We start from the raw sequence: 23,036 nt of genomic DNA on the forward strand, positions 1-23,036 counted from the left end.
AGTGTGCCCTACACCTCCAAACTAAGGAACCAGATCCCATGAGGTGTTTGATTGTACATGGCTTCCTGGAACATCTCAGTTAATTGGCCTAATAAAGTATTTAGTGCTTCTATTCTGCTTCCTAGTATGTGGCATAGTGCCTGGGGTCTTAAAAGCTTGCAAACGGCCATCCAAGGCACAACAATTGGTCTCTGTTCACCTGGGGCAACAGAGGAGGAAGGAGAGCCAGGAATAGGAGGAGGATATGGAAGATATGGCTAATCACCTCCGTGAACACTGCGTCCTTTGTCGTGAGACCAGAACTGGATGGTGCCTGGCTACCATTACTGAACATTTTAATAAACAATTCTGTAGAGGAATCCTGATCAAAAGGGGGAAAATGCAGAATAGAATTTTAGGTTCTCACGGACGCCAGACTTTCTGGAGTGATGGAGGCTGGATCAACCCCTGAAACTGTTGCCCTGAGATCATCTCTAAACTTTAAAAAATATCTCCTGAAGTTTTATTAAAACCAAATAAACAGCAGTTTAGCTTAACTAGTAAAAAATGACTGCCTTGAGCATTATGCTCTTTTAAAAAAAATTGTATGGGATGAAACTGACGACAACAACTTGAAAGATTAGGTAGGAACCTTGGGAGCAGCGGATATATGCTAGTGGGGAATGAACAACTCAGAAAAGGAGGGTGAGAATGATGGTACAACTGAAAGAATGTAATCAGCGTCTCTGAATTGTACATGTAGAAACTGTTGAATTGGTGTGTGTTTTGCTATGTTTATTCTCAACAACAATACAATACAAAATACAATTTAAAAAATAAGTGAATTTAAAAATAAAATAAATTAAGTGTGCCCTTATGAGGAAAATACATTAAATCAAACTGGCCACCAAAACCTGAACTATATGCCCAATAAATACACACTATCTTCTCCACGATGAACTGGAAAACTGGTTGCTTTATACCATCTCTTTTAGCGTCCTTACTTCTTCTCTTCAGGAAGCCTTATCCTGGGAACATAGGAAACTTCAGGCTGTCCACATCCCCTATTCTCAGCTCCCCAGTAAGTCTAGGTTTCTTCCCTCTTCAGTTTGTGAAAACATACTCAATCTCCATAATAAACTTATTTAGTTAGTGACCAGTACTGCCTTATCTCTTTACCTTTCTAGAGTAGGGAGGCTTTGGGATTTGAGTAGCCCTGAAGATGCAGAGGAGTCCCTGGGTGGTGCAAATGCTTAAGCAGTTCAGACGCACCCAGGGGCACCTTGGAAGACAGGCCTGGTTATGTGCTTCAGAAAGGTCACAGCCTTGAAAGCCCTATGGAGTGGCGTTCTAGCCTACATACATGGGGACACCATAGTTGAACTGGCTCAACTACAACTAATTTGGTTTGGTAGCCAATAATAATGGCTTTGAATATAAAGTAAGCAAGTTGGGGAATGATTTTGCCTGTACTATGATCTGTGTCAGGGTTGTATCCTTTCACCATAATTATTCAATCTGTATGCTGAGCAAATAAGCTGAGAAGCCAGACTATATGAAGAAGAATGCTGCATCAGGATCAAAGGAAGACTCATTAACAACCTGTGATATGCAGATGACACAACCTTGCTTGCTGAAAGCCAAGAGGACTTGAAGCACTTACTAATGAAGATCAAAGTCCGCAGTCTTCAGTATGGATTACACCTCAGCATAAAGACAACAAAAATCCTCACAATTGGACCAATAAGCCACATCATGAGAAACAGAGAAAAGATTGATGTTGCCAAGGATTTCATTTTCCTTGGATCCACAATCAACAGCCATGGAAGCAGCAGTCAAGAAATCAAACAACGTGTTGCATTGGACAAATTTGCTGCAAAAGACCTCTTTAAAGTATAAAAGAGCAAAGATGTTACTTTGAGGACTAAGGTTCACCTGACCCAAACCATGGTGTTTTCAATCGCCTCTTACACTTTCAAAAGCTGGACAACAAATAAGGAAGATCAAGGAAGAATTGACGACTTTGAATTATCATGTTGGCAAAGAATATAGAATATACCATGGACTGCCAGAAGAACAAACAAATCTGTCTTGGAAGAAGTACAACCAGAATGCTCCTTAGAAGCAAGGATGGCAATACTTCATCTTAAGTACTTTGGACATGTTGTCAGGAGGGATCAGTCCCTGGAGAGGGTTGTCATGCTTGGTCAAGTAGAGTGTCAGAGAAAAAGAGGAAGACCTTCAGTGCAGTGGCTGCAACAATGGGGTCGCACATAGCAATGACTGTGGCGATGGTTCAGGACCAGGCAGTGTTTCATTCTGTTCTATGTAGGGTTGCTCTGATTCAGAATCAACTCAACGGAACTGTCGTGGATTGAATTATGTCCCCCAAAAAATGTGTATAGCAACTTGGTTAGGTCATGATCCCAGTATTGTATGGTCGTCCTACATTTTGTGATTGTAATTTTATGCTTAGAGGATTAGGGTGGGATTGTAACAGCATCCTCACTCAGGTCACCTCCCTGATCCAACATAAAGGGAGTTTCCCTGGGGTATGGTCTGCACCACCTCCTTTTATCTCTCAAGAGATAAAAGGAAAGGGAAGCAAGCAGAGAGTTGGGGACCTCATACCACCAAGAAAGCAGCACCAGGAACAGAGTGCATCCTTTGGACATGGGGTCCCTGCACTTGAGAAGGTCCTCGACCAGGGGAAGATTGAGGATAAGGACCTTCCTCCAGAGCCCACAGAGAGAGAAAGCTTTCCCCTGGAGCTGAGGCCCTGAATTTGGACTTGTAACCTACTAGACTATGAGAAAATAAATTTCTCTTTGTTAAAGCGATCCACTTGTGGTATTTCTGTTATGGCAGCACTAGACGACTAAGACAGGCACCAAACAACAACATGACCTGCTCTGACACAGGGCTGGCTTCTCTCTCCAGTTATTCTATTCTGTGGCTAACTCTAATGATGAGCTGTATTTATAGATATGTCCAATTCAATTATTAAAAACAGAAGGCAACTCAAATAGTAAGCAGGTTTGCAATAAAACAAGTAAAATCAAATAGCCTTTGATTCATCCAAGAAGTATGTCATGTTGAGTCAAGTAATTTTCTTCTTTTTTCATGGTGAGTGTCAGAAACCTAGCGTGGTCATTCTCCATGGGATTGATCTGAAACAGATTATCTCGGGTGAACCTCTAACCTATTATTGGCTTATACAAGGGACTTGCCTTTATTAAACTTTACTGCCTCTTAAGAGCTAGATGGGTACTGCAAATATGACTATTTAACTCAATTATCTATATAATGAAGTCACTCGGTATTTGAGTTAGGATATTGTGTGTGGGTTGACAAGTTATTAGTCTAGATGGCAATATTCAGCAAGTGGAAGATTTTATCCTAACTGCCTAGAGTTATCCCTTAATATGAAGCTATAAAACTCATAATATTATAAGCCAAGGCATAGAAATAATGAAAAGACACTTATTTAGGTCTTTGTTTGCCTAGCTCTGGAAAGAACTTATTATAATAAGCCTGTGATATAAAACTAAAGATCAAAACTGTGTAAGTAAAAGAAGCTTCTGCCCTTTAGGGGAAAAAAATAATACATGTTAATTTTTACAGCAGTTTCAATTGAATGGGTTTCCAAGGAAACAAGTATCTGCACTGGGTTCATCCCACTTCATATTTATGACCGGTCATGGGGAATAGTGCTTTCTTGTTAGCCATCCCGAGTTACACACGGTATACTCATTCATAACTTTCCTTTGAAGTGATCATTATGTATTTGAGTCTTCTATCTGCATGTGAAAGCTGGACAGTGAATAAGGAAGACAGAAGAAGAGTTGACACCTTTGAATTGTGGTGTTGGCGAAGAATATTAAATACACCATGGACTGCCAAAAGAACGAACAAATCTGTCTTGGAAGAAGTACAACCAGAATGCTCCTTAGAAGCAAGGATGACAAGACTGTGTCTTACATACTTTGGACATGTTGTCAGGAAGGATCAGTCCCTGGGGAAGGACATCATGCTTGGCAGAGCACAGGGTCAGCCGAAAAAAAGAAGACCCTCAACGAGGTGAATTGACACAGTGGCTGCGACAATGAGCTCAAGCATAACAACGATTGTAAGGATGGCTCAGTACCGGGCAGTGTTTCGTTCTGTTGTGCATAGGGTCGCTATGAGTTGGAACCAACTTGACGGCACCTAACAACAAACAACGACAACATCTGCCCCTACGTACGCCCATTCTATGATTTTTTTAAAGCCAGTGGTTAAGAGCTCAGCTACTAACCAAAAGGTCGGCAATTCAAATCCACCAGCCACTCCTTGGAAACCCTGTGGGGCAGTTCTACTCTGTCCTATGGGGTTGCCATGAGTCCAGATTGACTCGATGGCAATAGGTTTGGTTTGGTTTTGGTTTTGCAATACCAAGAATAGGCCTGGTGATCACCACTAAAAAAATAAGGAAATTGTGTTATTCAGCATAACACACTTTTCTTGGATGAATTGAAAGCTATTTGATTTTACTTGTTGTTTTACTACAAGTATGCTTATTATTTGAGTGGATTTCTGTTTCTAAATGTTGAATTGGAAAAACAAAATTGGTGGACCACCAAGTCCTCGAGTTTGAGTGAGGTATAAGTTTCCTTGGAAGATCTGCTAAAGCAGACCTTTAAATTCCTTTTGTGGTTTATTTTGAAGTCATTTCAGGTTTATGAAAAGATTGCAAGAGTAATTCAGAGAACTCCCATATACTCTTTCCTTGGATTCACCAATCGTTAATATTTTGCCACGTTTGCCTTATCATTCTACGTGTATGTACATATATGTTTGTATATATACACATTATTGTTATTATTCAGAACCATTTGAGACATTACACCCCTTTAAATACTTCACTTTTGCTAAAAATCGAAATTCTCTTAGAAAATCATGGTACAATTATCCAAATCAAGAAATGTAACATTAATGCATACTATTAGATAATTTAAAAAAAAAAAATTTTTTTCTTTTTTTTATTATCTAATTTTAATCTACAGACTATCTAAATTTCACTGATCGGCCTTTATAACAACTTTTTTTCTGCTCCAGAATCATGCATTTCATTTCATTTTCGTATCTCTTTAGTCTTCTTTAATTTGGAACAATTTCACAGCCTTTCTTTGTCTTCTAGGGCATTGACATTTTTGAAGAACATAGGCCAATTATTTTGTAGACTGTCCCTCAATTTGACTTCGACTGATGTTTCTTTGTGATGAAATTCAGATTATGCATTTTGAGCAGAAATAATAACAGAAGACTGTTGTATCACGTGATATTTGTCCCTATAAAAAGTTTTAATTTAAGTATGCTATTCGAAAAATCATTACCGACTTTTCTGGACTATCTACATCTTCCTGTGAGAGGCTTGTATCTTTATTCATGAGCTTTCTCTCACTGGGTTGGAAGAAAGTATATTTTCTAAAAGTCCTATTATTAAACACCCATTCAGTGTTCTTAGTGTGAATGTCTCAAGAAAGAAGTTATTTGTATCTGTGTCACGTGTGACGTTTTCAAGGTGGCATGACAGGATGATGCTTACCTGGGGGATGCCTTTCTCTGTGTTAGGGGTGGGAAGCAGATCCTCCACAGACTGAAGACATTTTTGAGGATAACAAACAGACCTGTCACTTTATTCTCTTCTCATTTACTTGGACGTTCTTTTTCTTCCATAACCCAGTCCTATTAAATTATAAAACAACTAAGATTGGGGCTGTATCCTAAAGTTAATCTTGATAGTTACCCGCATAGCTTTCTAGAATATTTTGACTTTGAAATAAAATGAAGAATTTCAATTCAGTATTTCCAGATTTTGCTTCTCAGCATACCAACAAAAATTCTTTTACAAATCCTCTTTTTTTCTACTCACCCTTCAAGGCTCAGTTCAAATATCACTTCCTCTGGGCTTCTTTCTCTATCCCGTATCCGAATGAAACACTCCTTCCTTTATGTGGTCATAAAATCTTATTTTAAAGAACTGTCTGTGCTCTGCCTGATGTCATTGTGCCTTCTGAACGTGCCTATTTGATTCACCAGCGATTGAGTGAATCTTGATTTGTACCAAAAATGTTTTTTTTGAGTGTATCTTATGTGCCCAATACTGTACTGTGTGCTGAGAATAGAAAGTTAAATGAGACACAGCATCTCCCCCTGCATAGGATTTTCAGGCAGACATGTTGGAAGAGCTTTGAGTCTAGACTTGAAATGAGCAGCAACTCTGTTGATGACCAAACTACGATGAAAATTCTATCAGCCAACATTTGTCTTAGAGAATAATAATGAAGAATTTAACCTACATTGTTTGAGAAACAATAATTTCATTTTACTGTATGTTCATTTAACCCTTAAAGTGTTCAGTGTATAAGACATTGTTTTCCCCTTGTTGATATGTCTTCTTAGTTGGGTTGCAAATTTTAGAGGTAGGTCTATGTCTTCCTCTTACCATGTATCCTCCAGTGGACCTGGGAAAATAACATACATAGTATTGATACATAAATGATGTGGGCTTTTTAATTTTTTATGGTAATCAGTTTTAATTAGCTCAAGCTATTTATAATCCCACATCTATCTTTGTAAAGCGTCATCAATGTATCATTTGCATACTATAAAATTTCCTTGTTTTAAGTGTACAGTTGAGTGATTGTGTGTTTACAGAGTTGTAGAACCATCACCACAGTCTTCTTTTAGAACATTGTCATCGCCTCAAAAAGGAGCTTTTTGAACTAGTTTCAATGACTTCCCATTCCTGTATCCAGCCTTACCAAAAAACCAAACCAAACCCATTGCCGTTGAGTCGATTCCGACTGATAGCGACCCTATAGGACAGAGTAGAACTGCCCCATAGAGTTTCCAAGGAGCGCCTAGTGGATTCGAACTGCCAACCTTTTGGTTAGCAAACGTAGTTCTTAACTACTACACCAGCAGGGTTTCCGCATCCAGCCTTAGGCAACCATTTATCCATTTCCTGTCTCTATTGACTTGCCTTTTCTAGACATTTGACAAAAAATGGAATCATACAATATGTGGTCTTTTATGACCAGTACCTTTCACTTAGCATACTGTTTTGGGGGTTCATCCATGTTGTAGTATGTATTAGTGCTTTGTTTGAACTTTTTATTTTCACTTATTCTTTGTAACAATTTCAAGTATAAGTGTAGGACTGGAAGCTTTTATGAACAAATTGTACATCTTTTGAGAACTACATCAATTATGGCAGTCTGTTGTTTGCAGTAGTGTTCTCAACGGTGAAAAAGCAAAGTAAATGAAGATAACTTATTCACTGAAAACATACCTATAATTAGGGAAATTTGTTTTAAAATTAATCCTTGATATGTTATTCTGGCACTAAAAAAAAAAAAAGGACACTATAGCTGTTAAATATCAAAACCATTCTGCTCAACCGACTGCCCATCATTTCAAATCAAGTCCATCAGAGTGAATTACGATGAAATAATAAGCTTAACATATTAAACTAAGGGAAAATGTATCTGTTACACCAAAAACCCATTGCCTTTGAGTCAATTCTGACTCATAGTGACCCTATGGTGATCCCACAGGACAGAATAGAACTGTCCCATAGGGTTTCCAAGGAGTGTCTGGTGGATTCGAGCTGCCAACCTTTTGGTTCACAGCCAAGCTCTTAACCACTGCGCCACCAGGGCTCCTCTATTTGTTATAAGTTATGAAAATTTAAAAATACAAAAAACAAGCCGCTATGTGGTATTCGTGCAAATTACAAATGATATTCATTAAAAACATAAAATAATGAAGAGCATATTTTTTTTTTTTCCTGGAGATGGTGGGAAACAAATATTCAACAAAATAAATACATGAAGTGGCATGAAATTAAGGACCTCTTTGGAAAAACCTAATAGGTTATCACATTGATCTTAGCGTCTGTGCTAAAGAATTAGTCACCCAGAACTTTGAAAGCATTAAAATAATTATCTACTTAGAGAAGCAGTGTGGGGAAGTGAGACAAATGAGTTCCAGAATAGTAATTCAAGGGCATGAGTTGGGATGCTAACTTCTTCCCGTAGTCGCTGTTTTAAGTGTGAGAAAATCAGCACTTCAGTTTTCACACTGTAAAAGGAGTAGAAACACCTCTCCCCAGCAGTCTTGTTGGGTTATGAAGATACTGTACAGTAGGCTTCACCATCGTTATTTACACAATGATGCCATGGTTTAGCGCTCAGCTACTGACTGAAAGGCCGGTGGGTCAAACCCACCCAGCAGCTCCACGGGAGAAAAGACCTAGCCCTCTGCTCTTGTAAATATTAGAGCCTAGAAAACCCTACGGGGCAGCTCTACTCTGTCACTGTGGTTCGCTATGAGTTGACAATCGACTTGATGGCACCTAACAACGTTAACTCATTAAAGTTACACAAAAAATGAAATTTTATTGTGTATTTTCTAGTCTGTAGTGCTCAAGCCACAGCAGGCTATGTTAGAGCCATTAAAGGTTTGCTTTTTGAATCGAATGTTCGTTTATGAAAAGATTGGACATTCCATTGTTGGCTTAGAAAAGACAAGAACTCAGTGAGGTGAACAGTGGTCTGAAATATATTTCAAAAGCCTCACTTTTATATCAATCCGCAACATTAAGAATGCTATTTGATATTCTCTTTTGTGTACGTACATTTTTCATTTGGTCTAGATCCTGAGCTCTTTTTTTAATGGTAACTCATCCTTTCAAAGCACGAGGGGACTTTATGATTTGCCTTTGGCCTTGGAAATATCATTCAGAGCAAAACCCTTAATCTTCATCCTGAGTACCTCTTACATGCAAGACACCATGCTAGAACGCCAGCCATTAACCAACACTCTTCCATCCATTGGAAATGCTATGGAAGGGAGGCCTTGAAAAAGCACCAAATGGACCCAGGAATGTCAGGCCCTACAACCCATTACTTGAAAACTTAAATGGAACAAGTGTTGACTTGAGGCTAAAATCAGACTACATATTATTTCTCAAAATGCAAGAGAGAATTTTATGGACTAAATATTCATCAAGGATGTTTACTAATATTTTGAGTGCATATATTCCGTTATCTGAGACGGTTAAGTTTGTGGATCCAACAAGGAGGATAAGCGACAAACCATGAAAAATGTCAAGTCACCATAGCCCTCCAATATCCCAGTCCCCAGCATGAGCTATAAATGGCATAAGGAAATGGATAATGGTGATGGTTGAACAATGTAATAAACATAATTAATGTCACTGAATTGTGCGTATGAATAATGTTGAAATGGCACATGTTTTGTTATATATTTACCACAATAAAAAAAAAAATGACATAAGGGCAACTAAATGGCTATAAAAATCAGTCATTGAAAACCCTATGGAGCCTAGTTTGATTTTGACACATATGAGGCTGCCATGAACGCAATGGCAACTGGTTAACTGGTAATTAGGCCTAAAAAGTTTCAGGTCAAAGACCAGGCAAATAGACCTGCCAGGATCAGGAGGCAACAGAAGACTGAAAGGAGCTGTGAAAACCCAGGGTTCAAGGTGGCAGGCTGCAAGGCTGGAAAATTTAACAGAGACCGGCTTACAGGATAACTTGAGCCTTCTCTAAAGCAGTGGTTCTCAGACAATAGCCTGCATCACAATCCTCTGGAGGGCTTGCTGGTCCCAGGCCCCAGAGCTTCTGATCCAGTTGGAATAGGGTCGGGCTCAAGAATTTGCATTTCTGAGAAGCTCCAGGTGATGTTAACGCTGCTATGGAAAGGACCACAGTGGAGAACCACTGACCTAAGGATTTTGGAGTCAGTTCAGAAACCTTTGTGGAATGACAAAGGTTGTTTTCTTTAACTCACTCATGCTATAAATTGCCGTATTTCATCTAGTAAAAGGCTCTCAGAACTGGGCTTTTGCATAAACATGCTGGGGCACCCCTCCCACCTTAATGAAATAGAACATTCAACCTCTAAATCTTAGACGTGGACAGAGCATTATCCAGGTCGAGGGGTCCACCAGAACTGCCTTGAAGAAAGTCTCCTTCCCCCCTTGGAAATCTCTCAATTCAATTATTGCAACTTCTTCCATTAGCTTGAGCCCCAAGAGTATACCTGTTCCCACTGCAGGGTTCTCATTCTGTAGCACCAGACCAGAATTCATTTCCTTTATGCTAGTAAAACACATTGCCACTTTTTCAAGCACATTTTAGTAAAAGCAAATTTTGCTTGGTGATGGATTGTGAACAAAAGCCTCCCCTTGGTACTCTTTTCAAAGCTGGAACTGTCAAAAAGCTTTTACTAACTACTAAAGGAGAAAAAAATCTAGAGTACAAGATGTTTTAAAGAGGAGAGCTTTGAGCATACAGGTTTCCATTCTTACCAAAACACACTCAGCCCCAGAGGCCAGAGGCCCTGACCTTATTTTTCCTTACGGACATCCATGTGTCCAGCCTGTTTCTTCCAAAGGAAGAGACTGTCCAATCTTCTGGCCAGTAGCTTTCCTTCTTGGTGAAGACCAAACAAAAGACACTCCCCTTCAACAGCTTCCCAGCCTCGCCTTCTCTGTTCTTAGTGTGTCATCTGGAATTACACCATTCTTCCAGGTGATGTAACCTGGCAAAGGGCCTTGTTGTCGTTGATGATGATGTTAGGTGCCATCAAATTGGTTCTGACTCACAGCAAACCTATGTACGATGGAACGAAACACTGCCCATTCCTGCACCATCCTCACAATCATTGTTATGCTTGAGCCCATTGTTGCAGTCACTGTGTCAATCCATCTCATGGAGAGACTTCCTCTTTTTCACTGACCCTCTACTTTACCAAGCATGATATCCTTTTCTAGGGACTGATCCCTCCTGATAACATGTCCAAAGTATATGAGACGTAGTCTCGCCATCCTTGCTTCTAAGGAGCGTTCTGGGTGTACTTCTTCCAAGCAGATTTGTTCCTTCTTTTGGCAGTCCATGACATATTCAATATTCTTCACCAATTCAAAGGCGTGCTTTCTTCTTCGGTCTTCCTTATTCATCATCCAGCCTTCTCATGCATATGAGGCAATTGAAAACACCATGGCTTGGGTCAGGCACACCTTAGTCTTCAAGGTGACATCTTTGCAAAGGGCCTTAGCTACAGCATATATCCAGCAGAGTACAGTACTGTGTTTTTCAAAGTCTGTTTCATGGAACATTTGTAACAGATGTTACAAAATACACAGGGTTCTACGATCAAACCTGTTTGTGAAATGCTGAGTTATTCAAAATCTTACAGAGTTCAACAGTCTTCTTGTATGAATCTCCAAGAGTGGTATACGTAATGTTATTTCCCAAACTCTTGACCATAGAGCCTCTTTTTTTCTTCAAAGCATCTCTTGGGATGGATATTATTGGACCACTTTGGGAACATCATCTGAATATTAGCCCAGTGGCCTTTATGTTCATTTAATAAGAATTACACAATTACAGCCACTGAGGGGAGGGTGAATCATGTCCATTAACACATCTAGGACTGAGAAGTGAAACGTTTTAAAATGGTTAGACTTTGGCATGACCCTAGCAACCCAAAATTTTATATAAAATTTGGCAGAAGTCCTGAGGAGGGAGAGTCAGTGCGAGGGCCTGGGACAAATCCCCTTAATCTCCTCCCTCCATGGCAGTTTGGTAAACCTAAAGCACTATGGCCAGTTGGAAAAATAAGAGCCCATCCTGGAGCAGGAAGACCGAGACAGTCAAAGCAGAGGTGGGTTCTGATCTTACTCCTACCACCAACTACATGACAATTAAAAACCACTGTATCTCTCTAAGGCTCAGTTTCCTCATAAGTCAAATAAAATACACATGGAATGTACAGCTCAGAAGTTCCAGCTGTAATATGCTAGGATCCTGGAGGAAGTGTAAGAGTTGATTCCAACTCATAGAGACCCTATAGGATAGAGTAGAACTGGCCCATAGGGTTTCCAAGGAGCAACTGGTGGATTCGAACTACTGACCTTTTGATTGCAGCCAAGCTCTTAATCACTACACCACCAGGCCTCTGTCACCATAAATTCACCATATATGTTTGAGGAGAGGGAGTGAGGAAGGCTACTTTAAGGTAGAGTGTTCCCAAAGTACCAGGCGCTTGCCCCTGCTCACATCTCTGAAATTGGACTAATTTCAAGTCTTTTTGAAAAAGCAATGAGTCAGAGGATTACAGATTTTGAAAGACCAGGAGCGCATGCTCAGAGCTGTTCTGTGATCCCCTCATTGTTGTTGTTAGGCACCCTTGAGTCCCTTTAGTTTCCCAAAATATTTATTAGATAACATTCACATACGCTTTGAGCACTCAAATGGTAAGATCTGGACCCCCATACCTTTACATTTATAAAGAATCTATCCTCAATTTAAGGAAACGGGCAGCAGATATTTTGACCCTGTTTATAGCTTCTCTTGGAGCAGAGATGATTAACAGGGATGATAAACCAAAAAAACAAACCCAGTGCCATCGAGTCGATTCTGACTCAGAGCGACCCTATAGGACAAAATAGAACTGCCCCCACAGAGTTTCCAAGGAGTGCCTGGCAGATTCGAACTGCCGTCCCTTCGGTTAGCAGCCGTAGCACTTAACCACTACGCCACCAGGGTTTCCCACAGGGATGATACCCATTCATAATTCCATAACCTCAATCGAGGTAGGTTTTTTAAGCAGATCTATCTCTGTTCTTTAGTAGCAAATATATAAAAGAGTAAACTGGCTCAGTTTCAGACAGACAGATGTTTCACAGCAAATTTGCAAGCCTTAGATATTACATTCATTGTAATATATAAAATTTATCTTTTTTTTAAAAAATGCACAAAGATCTTGGTGTAACTTGAGATAATAGTAGTTATAGTTTTTCCATTTTTTTTTTCTCAGAGAGTCAGACATCATCGTGTAAGTCATGAGTGTCAGGCACCTTCAGTCTTAAAATGGAATCAAGGGACTCCTGAAACCCAGAAAAAGTGACACGTAAGCTAAGTTCTGAAGGATGAGAAGGACTCTGTCTTGCGAAGGGCTGAGGGGATGGGCATTTCAGACAGAGGGAAGAACTTGGGATGTTCAAGAACAGCAAGGACAGCATTTTGGCTGGAGACAAGTATAAGAGAAGGTGAAATCTGACGTGAGGTGGGGAAGGGCCAGCTCATCACAGAGTTTGTATTTTATTCTAAATGCAATGAAGCCACTGAAGGTTTTAAGCAGGATAGTGACAGGATCTGAAATGCATGTTTAAAGCATCACTCTTTGATTGCTTTATCAAGAAAGAATTAAAGTGGGCCAAGACTAGTTAGGAGGCCATTTTGGGAGTGCAGGTAAGAGATTGCTGGCAGTTTGGGCTAGGGTGATAGCAGCAGAGGTAGAGAGAAGTGGTTGGATTAAATGCGTATTTTGAAGAAAGAACCAACAAACTTGCTAGTGGATTGATACAGGTAGTGAGGAAAAGAGGGGCTCCATGGCTTTTTGCTTAAGCTACCAAGTGGATGGTGGTACTGAGATGGAAGACTGTGGGAACAGATTTTAGAAAGAATTGAGTTGAAGATGGCTACTGCTTGAGCAAATGAAGACATCAAGTCGCCATCTTGGCTATAAGATTCTGGTTTCAGAGGAGACATCTGGGATAGAGATATACATTTGGATGTCATCATCGTAATTGTCACTTAAAATCATGAGACAGGATGAGATCACCTAGAACAGGGGTTGGAAAACCTTTTCTGTATCGTGCAAGATAGTAAAATATTTTCAGAAGGAAATAAGGTCTCTAGGACAACTAATCAACTCTGCTGGTGTAGCACAAAAGCAGCCAAAGACAATGTGTAAACAAATAAGTGTGGCTGCATTCTAATAAAACTTTAATTACGTAAACAGGTCATGGGCCATATCTGACTCACAAGCCTCAGTTTCCTGACCTCTAACTTAGTGAGAAAACAAAGTAGACCAAGACAGGGTTTAAGGCATTTCAATAATTATTGTTATGAAATTTTCTTTCTTTTTTTTTTTTTCACATATAGTTATCTTACTATGTCAGTCACTGTTCTAAATGTTTTACTTATTATATTAATCTAATTTTCACAAAAACCTATGAGGTAGGTACTGTTGTATCAATGAGAAAACTGTGACCAAAATAAGAAGTTTATTTCCCTCTCTTGAGAAAAGAAGTCCAGAAGTTGGCAGTCAGGGCTAGTTGGCTGTCTGGAAGTTCTGTGAACTTCTAGACACTTCCAGACACCTAGACTCCTTTCAGCTCATTTTGCCACCAATCCTAGATTATGGCCCTCATTCTCATAGACCAAGATGGTAGCTGGAGCTCCAGCCATCATATTCACATTGCAGGTAGCAAAATCCCATTACAAAACCCACCACTGTTGAGTCGATTCTGACTCATACCAACCTTATAGGACAGAGTAGAAATGCCCCATAGAATTTCCAAAGAGCATTTGAACTGCAGACCTTTTGCTTAGCAGCCGTAACACTTAGCTACTACCCCACCAGGGTTTCTGCAGGAAGAAGGAAAAAAAGGAGAAGAATCAAATGGCACCTACTGGTTGTATTTTGTCTTTTAAGTTTCCTAGAAACTGCCTAACAGCACTTCTTACATCTCATTGGCCAGAAGTTAGTCACACAGACACATCTGGGTACAAGGGGACTGGGGGAAACGGTTTTTTTTCAGGGGCCATGTACCCAAGTAAAATTTAGAGTTTCTATTACTAAAGGGGAAACCCTGGTGGTATAGTGGTTAAGTGCTACAGCTGCTAACCAAGAGGTCGGCTGTTCAAACCTATCAGGCACTCCTTGGAAACTTTATGGAGCAGTTCTACTCAGTCCTATAGGATCACTATGAGTCAGAATTGACTCGATGGCAACAGGTTTGGGTTTTTGGTTTGGTTATTAGTAAAGAAGAGCCTAGTGGTGCCGTGGTTAAGAGTTCAGTTGCTAACCAGAAGGTCAGCAGTTCAAATCCACTAGGCACTCCTCGGAAATCCTATGGGGCAATTCTAGTCTGTCCTGTACGGTCGCTTTGAGTCGAAATCGACTCAACAGTAGTGGGTTTGGTTTGGAATGAGAATTATTAAAGCCCTCCTGAGTTTATTTAAGGCAGCTTGATACAGTGTGGGTCAGATAACTCTTATGCTTCTCTTTAAGTAACTAAATTGAAGCAATCAATCAGGGAAGTAAGAAAACAACTCTACTGAAGGCTCACCTCATTTTGTGACACATAGTATGTTTAAATTGCCGTATCAACTTTGCAGAGAAACCTGCAGGATCAATCACAGGTGACAGGATGTGATTGCTTCTGTCAGGTGTGAGGGGACACATTTCAAATTCAATGTGAATGTTGAATGCCATTTTCAGTTAACAGGAATGAAAGTCTCATGCGTTTATTACAAATAAAGAATATTTCCCAGGTCCCTGGGTGGTGCAAACAGTTTACGCTCAACTACTAACCTAAAAATTGGCAATTCAGTCTCACCCAGCAGCAACAGGGAAAAAAGGCCTGCTGATCTGCTTCCATAAGACTGTTCCATAAAGATTGTTGTATGCCGTTAAGTTAATTCTAACTCACAGCACTCCCGTATGACAGGTTAGAACTGCCCCAGAGAATTTCCTACGCTGTAATTTTTATGGAGGAACCCTGGTAGCACAGTGGTTAAGTGCTCAGCTGCTAACCAAAAGGCCAGTGGTTCAAAACCATCAGCCGCTCCCCAAGAGAAAGATGTGGCAGTCTGCCTCTGTAAAGATTACAGCCCTGGAAACCCTGTGGGGCAGTTCTACTCTGTCCTATAAAAAAAACAAAATAGAGTTACTATAAGTCGAAATCAACTTGATGGCTGCGGGTTTGTTTTGTTTTGTTTTTCTTGGTTAAATCTTTATAGGAGCAGATCACCAGGCCTTTTCTCCCACGGAGCGGCTGGTGGTTTCTAACCGCCAACCTCTTTGTGAGCCGCCAAGTATTTAACCATTCCATAAAGATTACAGCTAAGAAAACGCTGTGGAGCGTGTCTACTCTATAACACATGAGGTCGCCATTAGTCAGAATTGACTCGATAGCGATGGGTTAGTTAGAGCATTCCCACTGTGTATGAGAAGAGTGTATTTCAAAAATTTTTATATTGTTTTCTCCAAAGAGTTTGTGGAGGAAATGAGTTCTCTTAAAAATGTTTTGAAATGTTCTCCTGTTCCAAGATAGCTGAGGGAATTCAGGATTTTTGTAATTCAAAAAAGATTCTGTTGATTCCCAGGGGTCTTCCAAATGCTTAGTCAAAATTGAGAGACATAAAGCTTCTCAGGGGGTATTCTTTCCTTTTACACTGCTGTATGGATATCCAGTTTGAAGGGAGGAGGGAGAAGGATGACGTTGATTTTTCAAACACATTTAGAGATTTCAGAAAATTGTTTTTCAGTGTTCCTTTGGAATGAAAGTTGAGGCTCTGGCTTTCGCTGATATTGTTACTGGTAAAAAGCAAGAAATTGCTTGGATGTATGCCTTCAATGAAATAGAGACTGAGCCAGGAAATATACTGGGCACAATTGCAAAACTGGATGGTGTCAACATGTAGCTCCCAACCAGCAAAAGAGGTCTTTGAACATGTATGTTTGCCAGGAAAGAGAACCGCTTTATTGAAAGGTTAATTTTCAGATTAGTTTTGGGAAATTTGAGATAAATAAATGAAATCAGACAAAAAACATAAGGCCTGGATCCTTTTTCCTGGGGTTTTCAGAAAATAGTCATTGCTTCCAATGAAATGTTTTGACATTTTCAGTAGGGAGAAAATGTTAATTGTGATGTTATGGGTATGTGTTCCTAACAACACTTGTGTTAGATAAATCTTTTATTTGTTTTAAGAGTAATCAGAAAGGAAAAACACTATTAAACTGTTAGCTGTGCTCATTATTCCTTATGGTAACGTTCAGCTCTCTAGGTTGTTGCAATTCACTTTCCAGGTTTAAATATATCAATTTAGAGAATTTTTTTTTCTTTTTTCACAGTTCACTTGCAGTTATGCAAGGAGTTTTATTACTAAACACGTGAACCGGCCTAGGTTTCTTCCCTCATTTTCTCTTGTCTTTTGTTTTTGTCCTCTAATTCCTCACCCTCTCCCTCGGAGTCGATGGCTCCAATGTGGTAAAAGAGGCACATTTATAAAATCCTCTGTTAACCAAAAAGTTGGAGATTTGAGTCCACCCAGGGGCACCTCAGAAGAAAGGCCTGGCAATCTACTACGGAAAAATCAACCATTGAAAACTCTGTGGAGCACAGTTCTACTCTGACACACATGGGGTTTCGGTGAGTCAGAAAATGGATTTGATGGCAACTGGTTTATAAAATCCTCAGCACTGTACCACATTTTAACTCCTCAGCAGTTAAGGACTCACTTGCACTATAAGTTGACTTTGCATAGTGGCAGAAACCCTGCTTGCTTTTTAGGACAGCCATCTCTGTGGCCACCACCTCCCTGCTGTGTACCTGATAGACACTCCATAAATGTTTCCCTCCCTTCTCTGTACATGTCCTTGCCCTATATGTTGCAATTGCAATTGACCGGAGCTACATGGAGCCCTGGTGGTGCAGTGGTTAAGAGCTTGGCTGCTAACCAAAAGGTTGGGAGTTTGAATCCACCAGCCAGTCCTTAGAAATCCTATAGGTCAATTCTATCCGTCCTGTAGGGTCTGACTATGAGTCAGAATCGACTAGACAGCAATGCGTTTGGTTTTGGCTTTATGTGTCCAAAGTGTTCTCACTTTGAGTATTACAGCCTCACATTGTTTGTGAGCCTTTAAAGAGAGAAGTACCAATGAGATCACACACTCAGAGAGAGCAGGAGCCCAGCTGTAAACGTCACTGCCTGAGGTCCAGCCCTGTACATTGAGTCTCCAGAAGAAAGAGAAAGAACCCATGGCTTAAAAGAAAGCAATTTCCTCCCTTACTGCACCATGATCGAGGATACACACACGCAGGTGAGCATACTGGCCACCATCCATTCACATGGAGAAAATACCATTAGTAATTTTCTTTGCAAGCATTTGCAGTCTAATTTTATATTTGTTAACATCTCAGTTAAAAGATATGCAGACTCATAGAAAATATATTTCCCTTTGGGCTCCCTATCTTTAAATGCCAAGGACGTAAATAGTACTTAAATCATATTAAAGCTTGAAAATACTCTCAAAAGCAGATGTGAATGGGACTAAAGCAATAGGTGTACACAGTTTTCCATATAGCACTGATAAGAGTGCTGTTAAGTACAATCGAAAGATTCTTTCCTATAGGGGAATTGGCCACACGCTGTCCCTTACACGCTTACAAACAAAACACGAAGACAGAATTAAGTGAAGTTATTTAAGCTTTCGATCTCGTGTAGATTAATGCTAATGATTTAGGGAATTGTCCATTGTAAGGAAGAGAACAGCAATCACTCACACACTCCAGCAGCATTTTCAACTGTGGCTTCCATTGGCGTGTTTTAAAAACCAGTGCGAAGGTGCTTGGCTCCAACTCTTAAAAGCCAGTCAGTAGCATTTAACAACGGATTCAACCACTAACGTTTGTACAGCTAGATTATTGTTTCGGAGTCAGACATCAAGTTCGTTACTACCAGATTTTCTCTGGCTCATACTAATAAACTAGGTTATTGATTTTAGGATTTTCTGTATATCCACGGATATTCTCTAAGATGTCTTTGTAACGCTTCATGCTTAAGTTGTCAACCAAAGTGACATAACAATGCACCCGGCTGAGTAATCATTTTCTAATCATGTTGAAAGGGGTTAAAAACAGCATATAAAATGAATCTCTCCAGCGTCAGACTGACATAAACATTCCCGCTGTCACTACCCTAGCTGAGTAGAGGTCATTCCTACCTGCCCTGCCATTGTCCCCAGGAATTAGCTGCAGTCACAGCTTAAGACCTTTGATAGTTATAAATCTGCTTTCTAATATGTTTGAATGGCAGAGAGCTCAAAAGACACCTCAGCCTAGATAGGATCGTAGCACCTTAGGTGCTATTCCAAAGGAAAGCAGGCTGCGTGGCTGTCTCAGTGGTGTTGCTGGTTATTCCTCTCCCTTTTCGTTTCATGTGTATGTATGTAAGCTCCTCAGCGTATATGCCCCGCTCTCGGGGTGTATGGGGCCGGTGAATGCATGCGTAGAGTGTGTGTATATGTAAAGTAGAAACTGAACCAGGGCAACAAAATGAACTACTGCATGCAAGAAATGTATGAAGTGCACCCAGCTGCCGGCAGCAATTGCTACATGCAGTCCACTGACTATTACGCGTGTTTGGAAGACAGTCCGGCTTTCAGTGGTTGCGATGCTCAGGCTATGCCCAGTAACAACATATATATGGAACAGGCCTGGGCAGTGAATCAGCCTTATACCTGTAGTTACCCTGGAAACATGTTTAAAAGCAAGGACTCTGACTTGGACATGGCCCTGAGTCAATACAGCCAACCTGAATATTTCACTGAAGAAAAGCCTACTTTTGCTCAAGCCCCGTCGCCATCGTACTCGCCAAAAAAAGGTAGGGACCACTTTACTCAAATCTGTGAAAAGCCTCAGTGTTCGTTTCCGTTTTCGTTTTGAAGCGACACTTTGCGTCGGCTCCGTCAAATCTTTTGAATTTGAAGGCTGAATGTTCGAAATTAAAAACAGCAGTAAGAGAGGTTGCTAGGTGATTGAAAGGTTCTGTGAACAAGAAAGATTTCCAAGCACTTTTTTCCTTCACCTCCGAAAGCTAGACTGAGTTGGCTTTCTAGACTGTATTTTGCATGTGTGTGTGTATAGACGTTGCCCAAAGTGAATACTGTCGTCTCTTTTCTTAAAGAAAAGATGTAAAAGATTTCCCCTTGGGTGGATATGCGTTGTGGCGTTTGAAATGGGATAATTTTTCCTAGTTGGGGTGCAGATTAAAAAGTCATTGGACTGTATCTTGGCCCTCTGTATTAAAAGTTTATTTTGGTTAGCTCTATTTTAATGGCTTTTGACAGTATTATAATGTTAATGCGTTGAGTTTGATAAATGTTACTTTTAACGTAGTTACTTACCCATGTAAACTATAGTCTATTTGTAACCCTACCAAGCTGTAAGAATGTGAAACTCAAAAAGAAACTGATACACTTTACCTGGGCATTCTGCCCCTGAAGTTTAAAAAAGTTTAACGTGTCTGGAATTGCGTCAACTGAGCTCTGTGTGGAAGCAAGTGAAATGACCTTCAAAATATCCAATATTCAAACAAGTACAATATCCTCATCCCAATAGACCTTGCAGATTTACAATGCTTTTTAATTTTCTATCAGTAGAACATTTCTTATATCACCAAAAAATAATAAAAGAGGCAAACAGGTAGCCTTCAGGGAACTTTGCGGGAACTGCTAGATAGAAATTGTTTTGAAGATAGCTTAAATTCTCGTGCAGATATGCCAGGAACTCATGTTTTCTTCCTGCATGTGATCTACAGAATATTGCATAGGAAACCAAAAGTACGGATTTCTATAATTTGCGAGAACCTGCATTTCTTCTGTGAAATTAATTTTAAAATATAACATGCGTTATTTAATTGTGGCTCCTATAAAAATTACCACTTGCTCTTCTTAACGTGACTCTACACATTAGCCTGTTAAGAAAACAAATAAAATTTAAAAAGCAAACCCAGGCTAAAATCCATGTTTAGTTTTTACCATATACAGTGTTGAGATTTTCTATGCTGTTTGATAGCTACCAAATATGAACTATGAAAAAGGGTACAGCATCAAACATCCTCAGAACAGTTTATCTGTATCTCCATTTCATTTCACATCCTTCTGAAGGATATCAGAACTTCTCGTTTACTACAAGGAACACGCTGTCTAAGTCTCCTGATGGGAACATTTGAGATAGAACCAGGGTGTGGTCTTTTATTTACTATTCTAAGTGATTTATCTTTGAAAAGAAGAAAGTAGCAATACCTCATTCAACATGCCTGGCTATGTTGTAGGATCACAAGAAAATATTGGTGCCTGTCTGTCTAGCCGGGCGTTGCACTCTTAGAAATTCCCTGCCAAACTTCTCAAGCTCTTTTGACTCTTTTCCCTGTTGCCTTTTCACGATGTTTTCTTCCACCAGCGCTGGGGAACATTTGCTTCTAAAATGTTAACCCAGGGATTCTTTACTAATTAGTTTGATGCAGGAACTAGAGGGACAGGCACATTGTATGCATATATTGATGTAATTTCTCAAAGCCATATGTCATGGAAAGGCACTGCCACCTGCCAAACTCACTAAATCAAACCAGGCCAATAGTCTTAAATGTGCCTTTATTTACCATTGTAGGTCTTTAAGTAAATCCCAGTAAAACTAAAGCCAGCTGTTAACTCTCTTGTAGGACAAAAGGTCGTACCCAACATGTCTATCCATATTGATCCAGTATTGATTTTTGTTGTTGTTGGAAGACCTCTGTAGCGTCTCATTAAGACACAATTAAGACTATAAGCAGGTGTTCAGTGGGGCAGGCCTCATTATTCCAATGGGGTTTTCTTATCTATTTTCATCAAATTCCTAATTGCTTCATCCGTGTTTGTTGCTGTTGCGACAGGTCTATCAACTCTTCAATAATGCAGCTGGCTTAACTTTTCTTTCATTTTTATTTAACCAGGGCTTATTTTCTAGCCTTTAGTCAGGGTTTTCTAGTAGGTAGAGAATGACCCTAATCTGGGGGAAAAAAAAAAAAGGAATTAATAAGTGTATATGTAGGTACACAGAGATGACATTCGGGAAGGCTCCACGGCCCAGCGTTCAGAGTGGTTATCTTAATTGGGAGACTGAAGAATGACTCTTCGTTTTCTTTGTGTTGTTTTTCTATATTTTTACATTTGAAGCCAAAGGGGAAAGGAAAACATTATCAGGTTCCTGAAACTCCAAGAACGTGAATTCAGGAGGAGTCAGAATTCAGCCCACTGAATCACATTTAAAATAAAACTTCAAGAATGGGGTGGAGGGAGGGAATCCATATAATTTCCACATTCAGGAGAGCTGAACTGCAGAATATAATGTCTGTCTTGTTTTTCATATAAACCAAAACCAAACCGGTTGCCTTCAAGCCAATCCCCACTCCTAGAGTAGAACTGCCCATAGGGTTTCCATGGAGCAGCTGGTGAATTCAAACTGCTGACCTTTTGGCTAGCAGTATTTTTCAAGTAAGACATGAGAGAACAAATTTTTAATTTTTAAAAATTAGGGACACATAAAAAGAACCTTCTCAATCATTCAGAAGATAGGAGCTCCTTATTATTAGGCTTTCAAGTAACACAGCTCTTGTTATATTAAAACCAGTCCTGGTTGTCAGTTCTGAGAGGATACTTTTCCCAAGGGGACCACTCAGGAGGAAGACGAGGGGAATTGGCAGTAGGAGCCTTCTCTTTGGTGGTAGTGGTTTTGGCGTAGTTTAAAGTTGACATCCTTTTTTTTTTGGCTGGCTGTTCCCACCAGAAATTCCAATTACATTCCAGAGCCCCTGGCCAGCCTGCCTCTGGCTGCTCTGAAGGCAGTCAGCTTCTTCTCGGTTTAAACCGAATCCTTCCCTGGAGTGTCAGTCTGGTGAGATACTCCTCCGCAGGATTCTTTCCTTGGCATCCTACACGCCATCTTCATGGAGTTCCATATTCAAAAGCTGCTATCATGCTTGCCTCAGAATCGGTTATCATGTCCAAGAGAATCAGAAGTCCCTGGTTTTGAGCCAGAATCCAGAAGATGGGGTGTGTTCGTCCTGTTGCGTTTTGTTTTTCATCCCACGTGTCCCCACTTTGCAGCCCTATTTTCAGTGTTGCAGAAAGAAAAGTTAATAACTGCATCAGAAAGTCCACCTTGAACTATGCACTCTGAGTCTGCTTCCATCGTCTCTGTGTCTCGGGGACACAATCTGAAGTCATTTTTCCTCGTGTTCTGTACCCCTGTTTACTCCATGTGAATAGTCGTACAGACGTTAGAAATGGAAATTAAATGGTAAATTGGGGGACGGTTGGAGTGAACCACATCAAGAGCATTGGATTAAAAAGAAGAGTTAAGCCCC

At 40.1% G+C, this 23,036-nt stretch overlaps 1 protein-coding gene across 17 annotated transcripts in view; it reads left to right on the top strand.

Annotated features, from left to right (window-relative positions):
• THRB (thyroid hormone receptor beta) overlaps positions 1-23,036 on the top strand; it is a 415,197-nt gene that overhangs the window by 340,168 nt on the left and 51,993 nt on the right. Inside the window, exon 1 of one of the 17 annotated variants that reach the window (XM_049871037.1) lies at positions 5,234-19,514. The exons of the other annotated variants lie outside the window; for them this stretch is intronic. Within the exon in view, the coding sequence (XP_049726994.1) occupies positions 19,187-19,514 (328 nt within the window). The 5' untranslated portion in view covers positions 5,234-19,186. Of the gene's footprint in view, positions 1-5,233; positions 19,515-23,036 lie in introns of those variants that run through there. 17 annotated transcript variants of the gene reach the window in all.

This window comes from Elephas maximus, chromosome 27 (assembly GCF_024166365.1).
Source record: "Elephas maximus indicus isolate mEleMax1 chromosome 27, mEleMax1 primary haplotype, whole genome shotgun sequence".
NCBI classification, from domain to species: Eukaryota; Metazoa; Chordata; class Mammalia; order Proboscidea; family Elephantidae; genus Elephas; species Elephas maximus.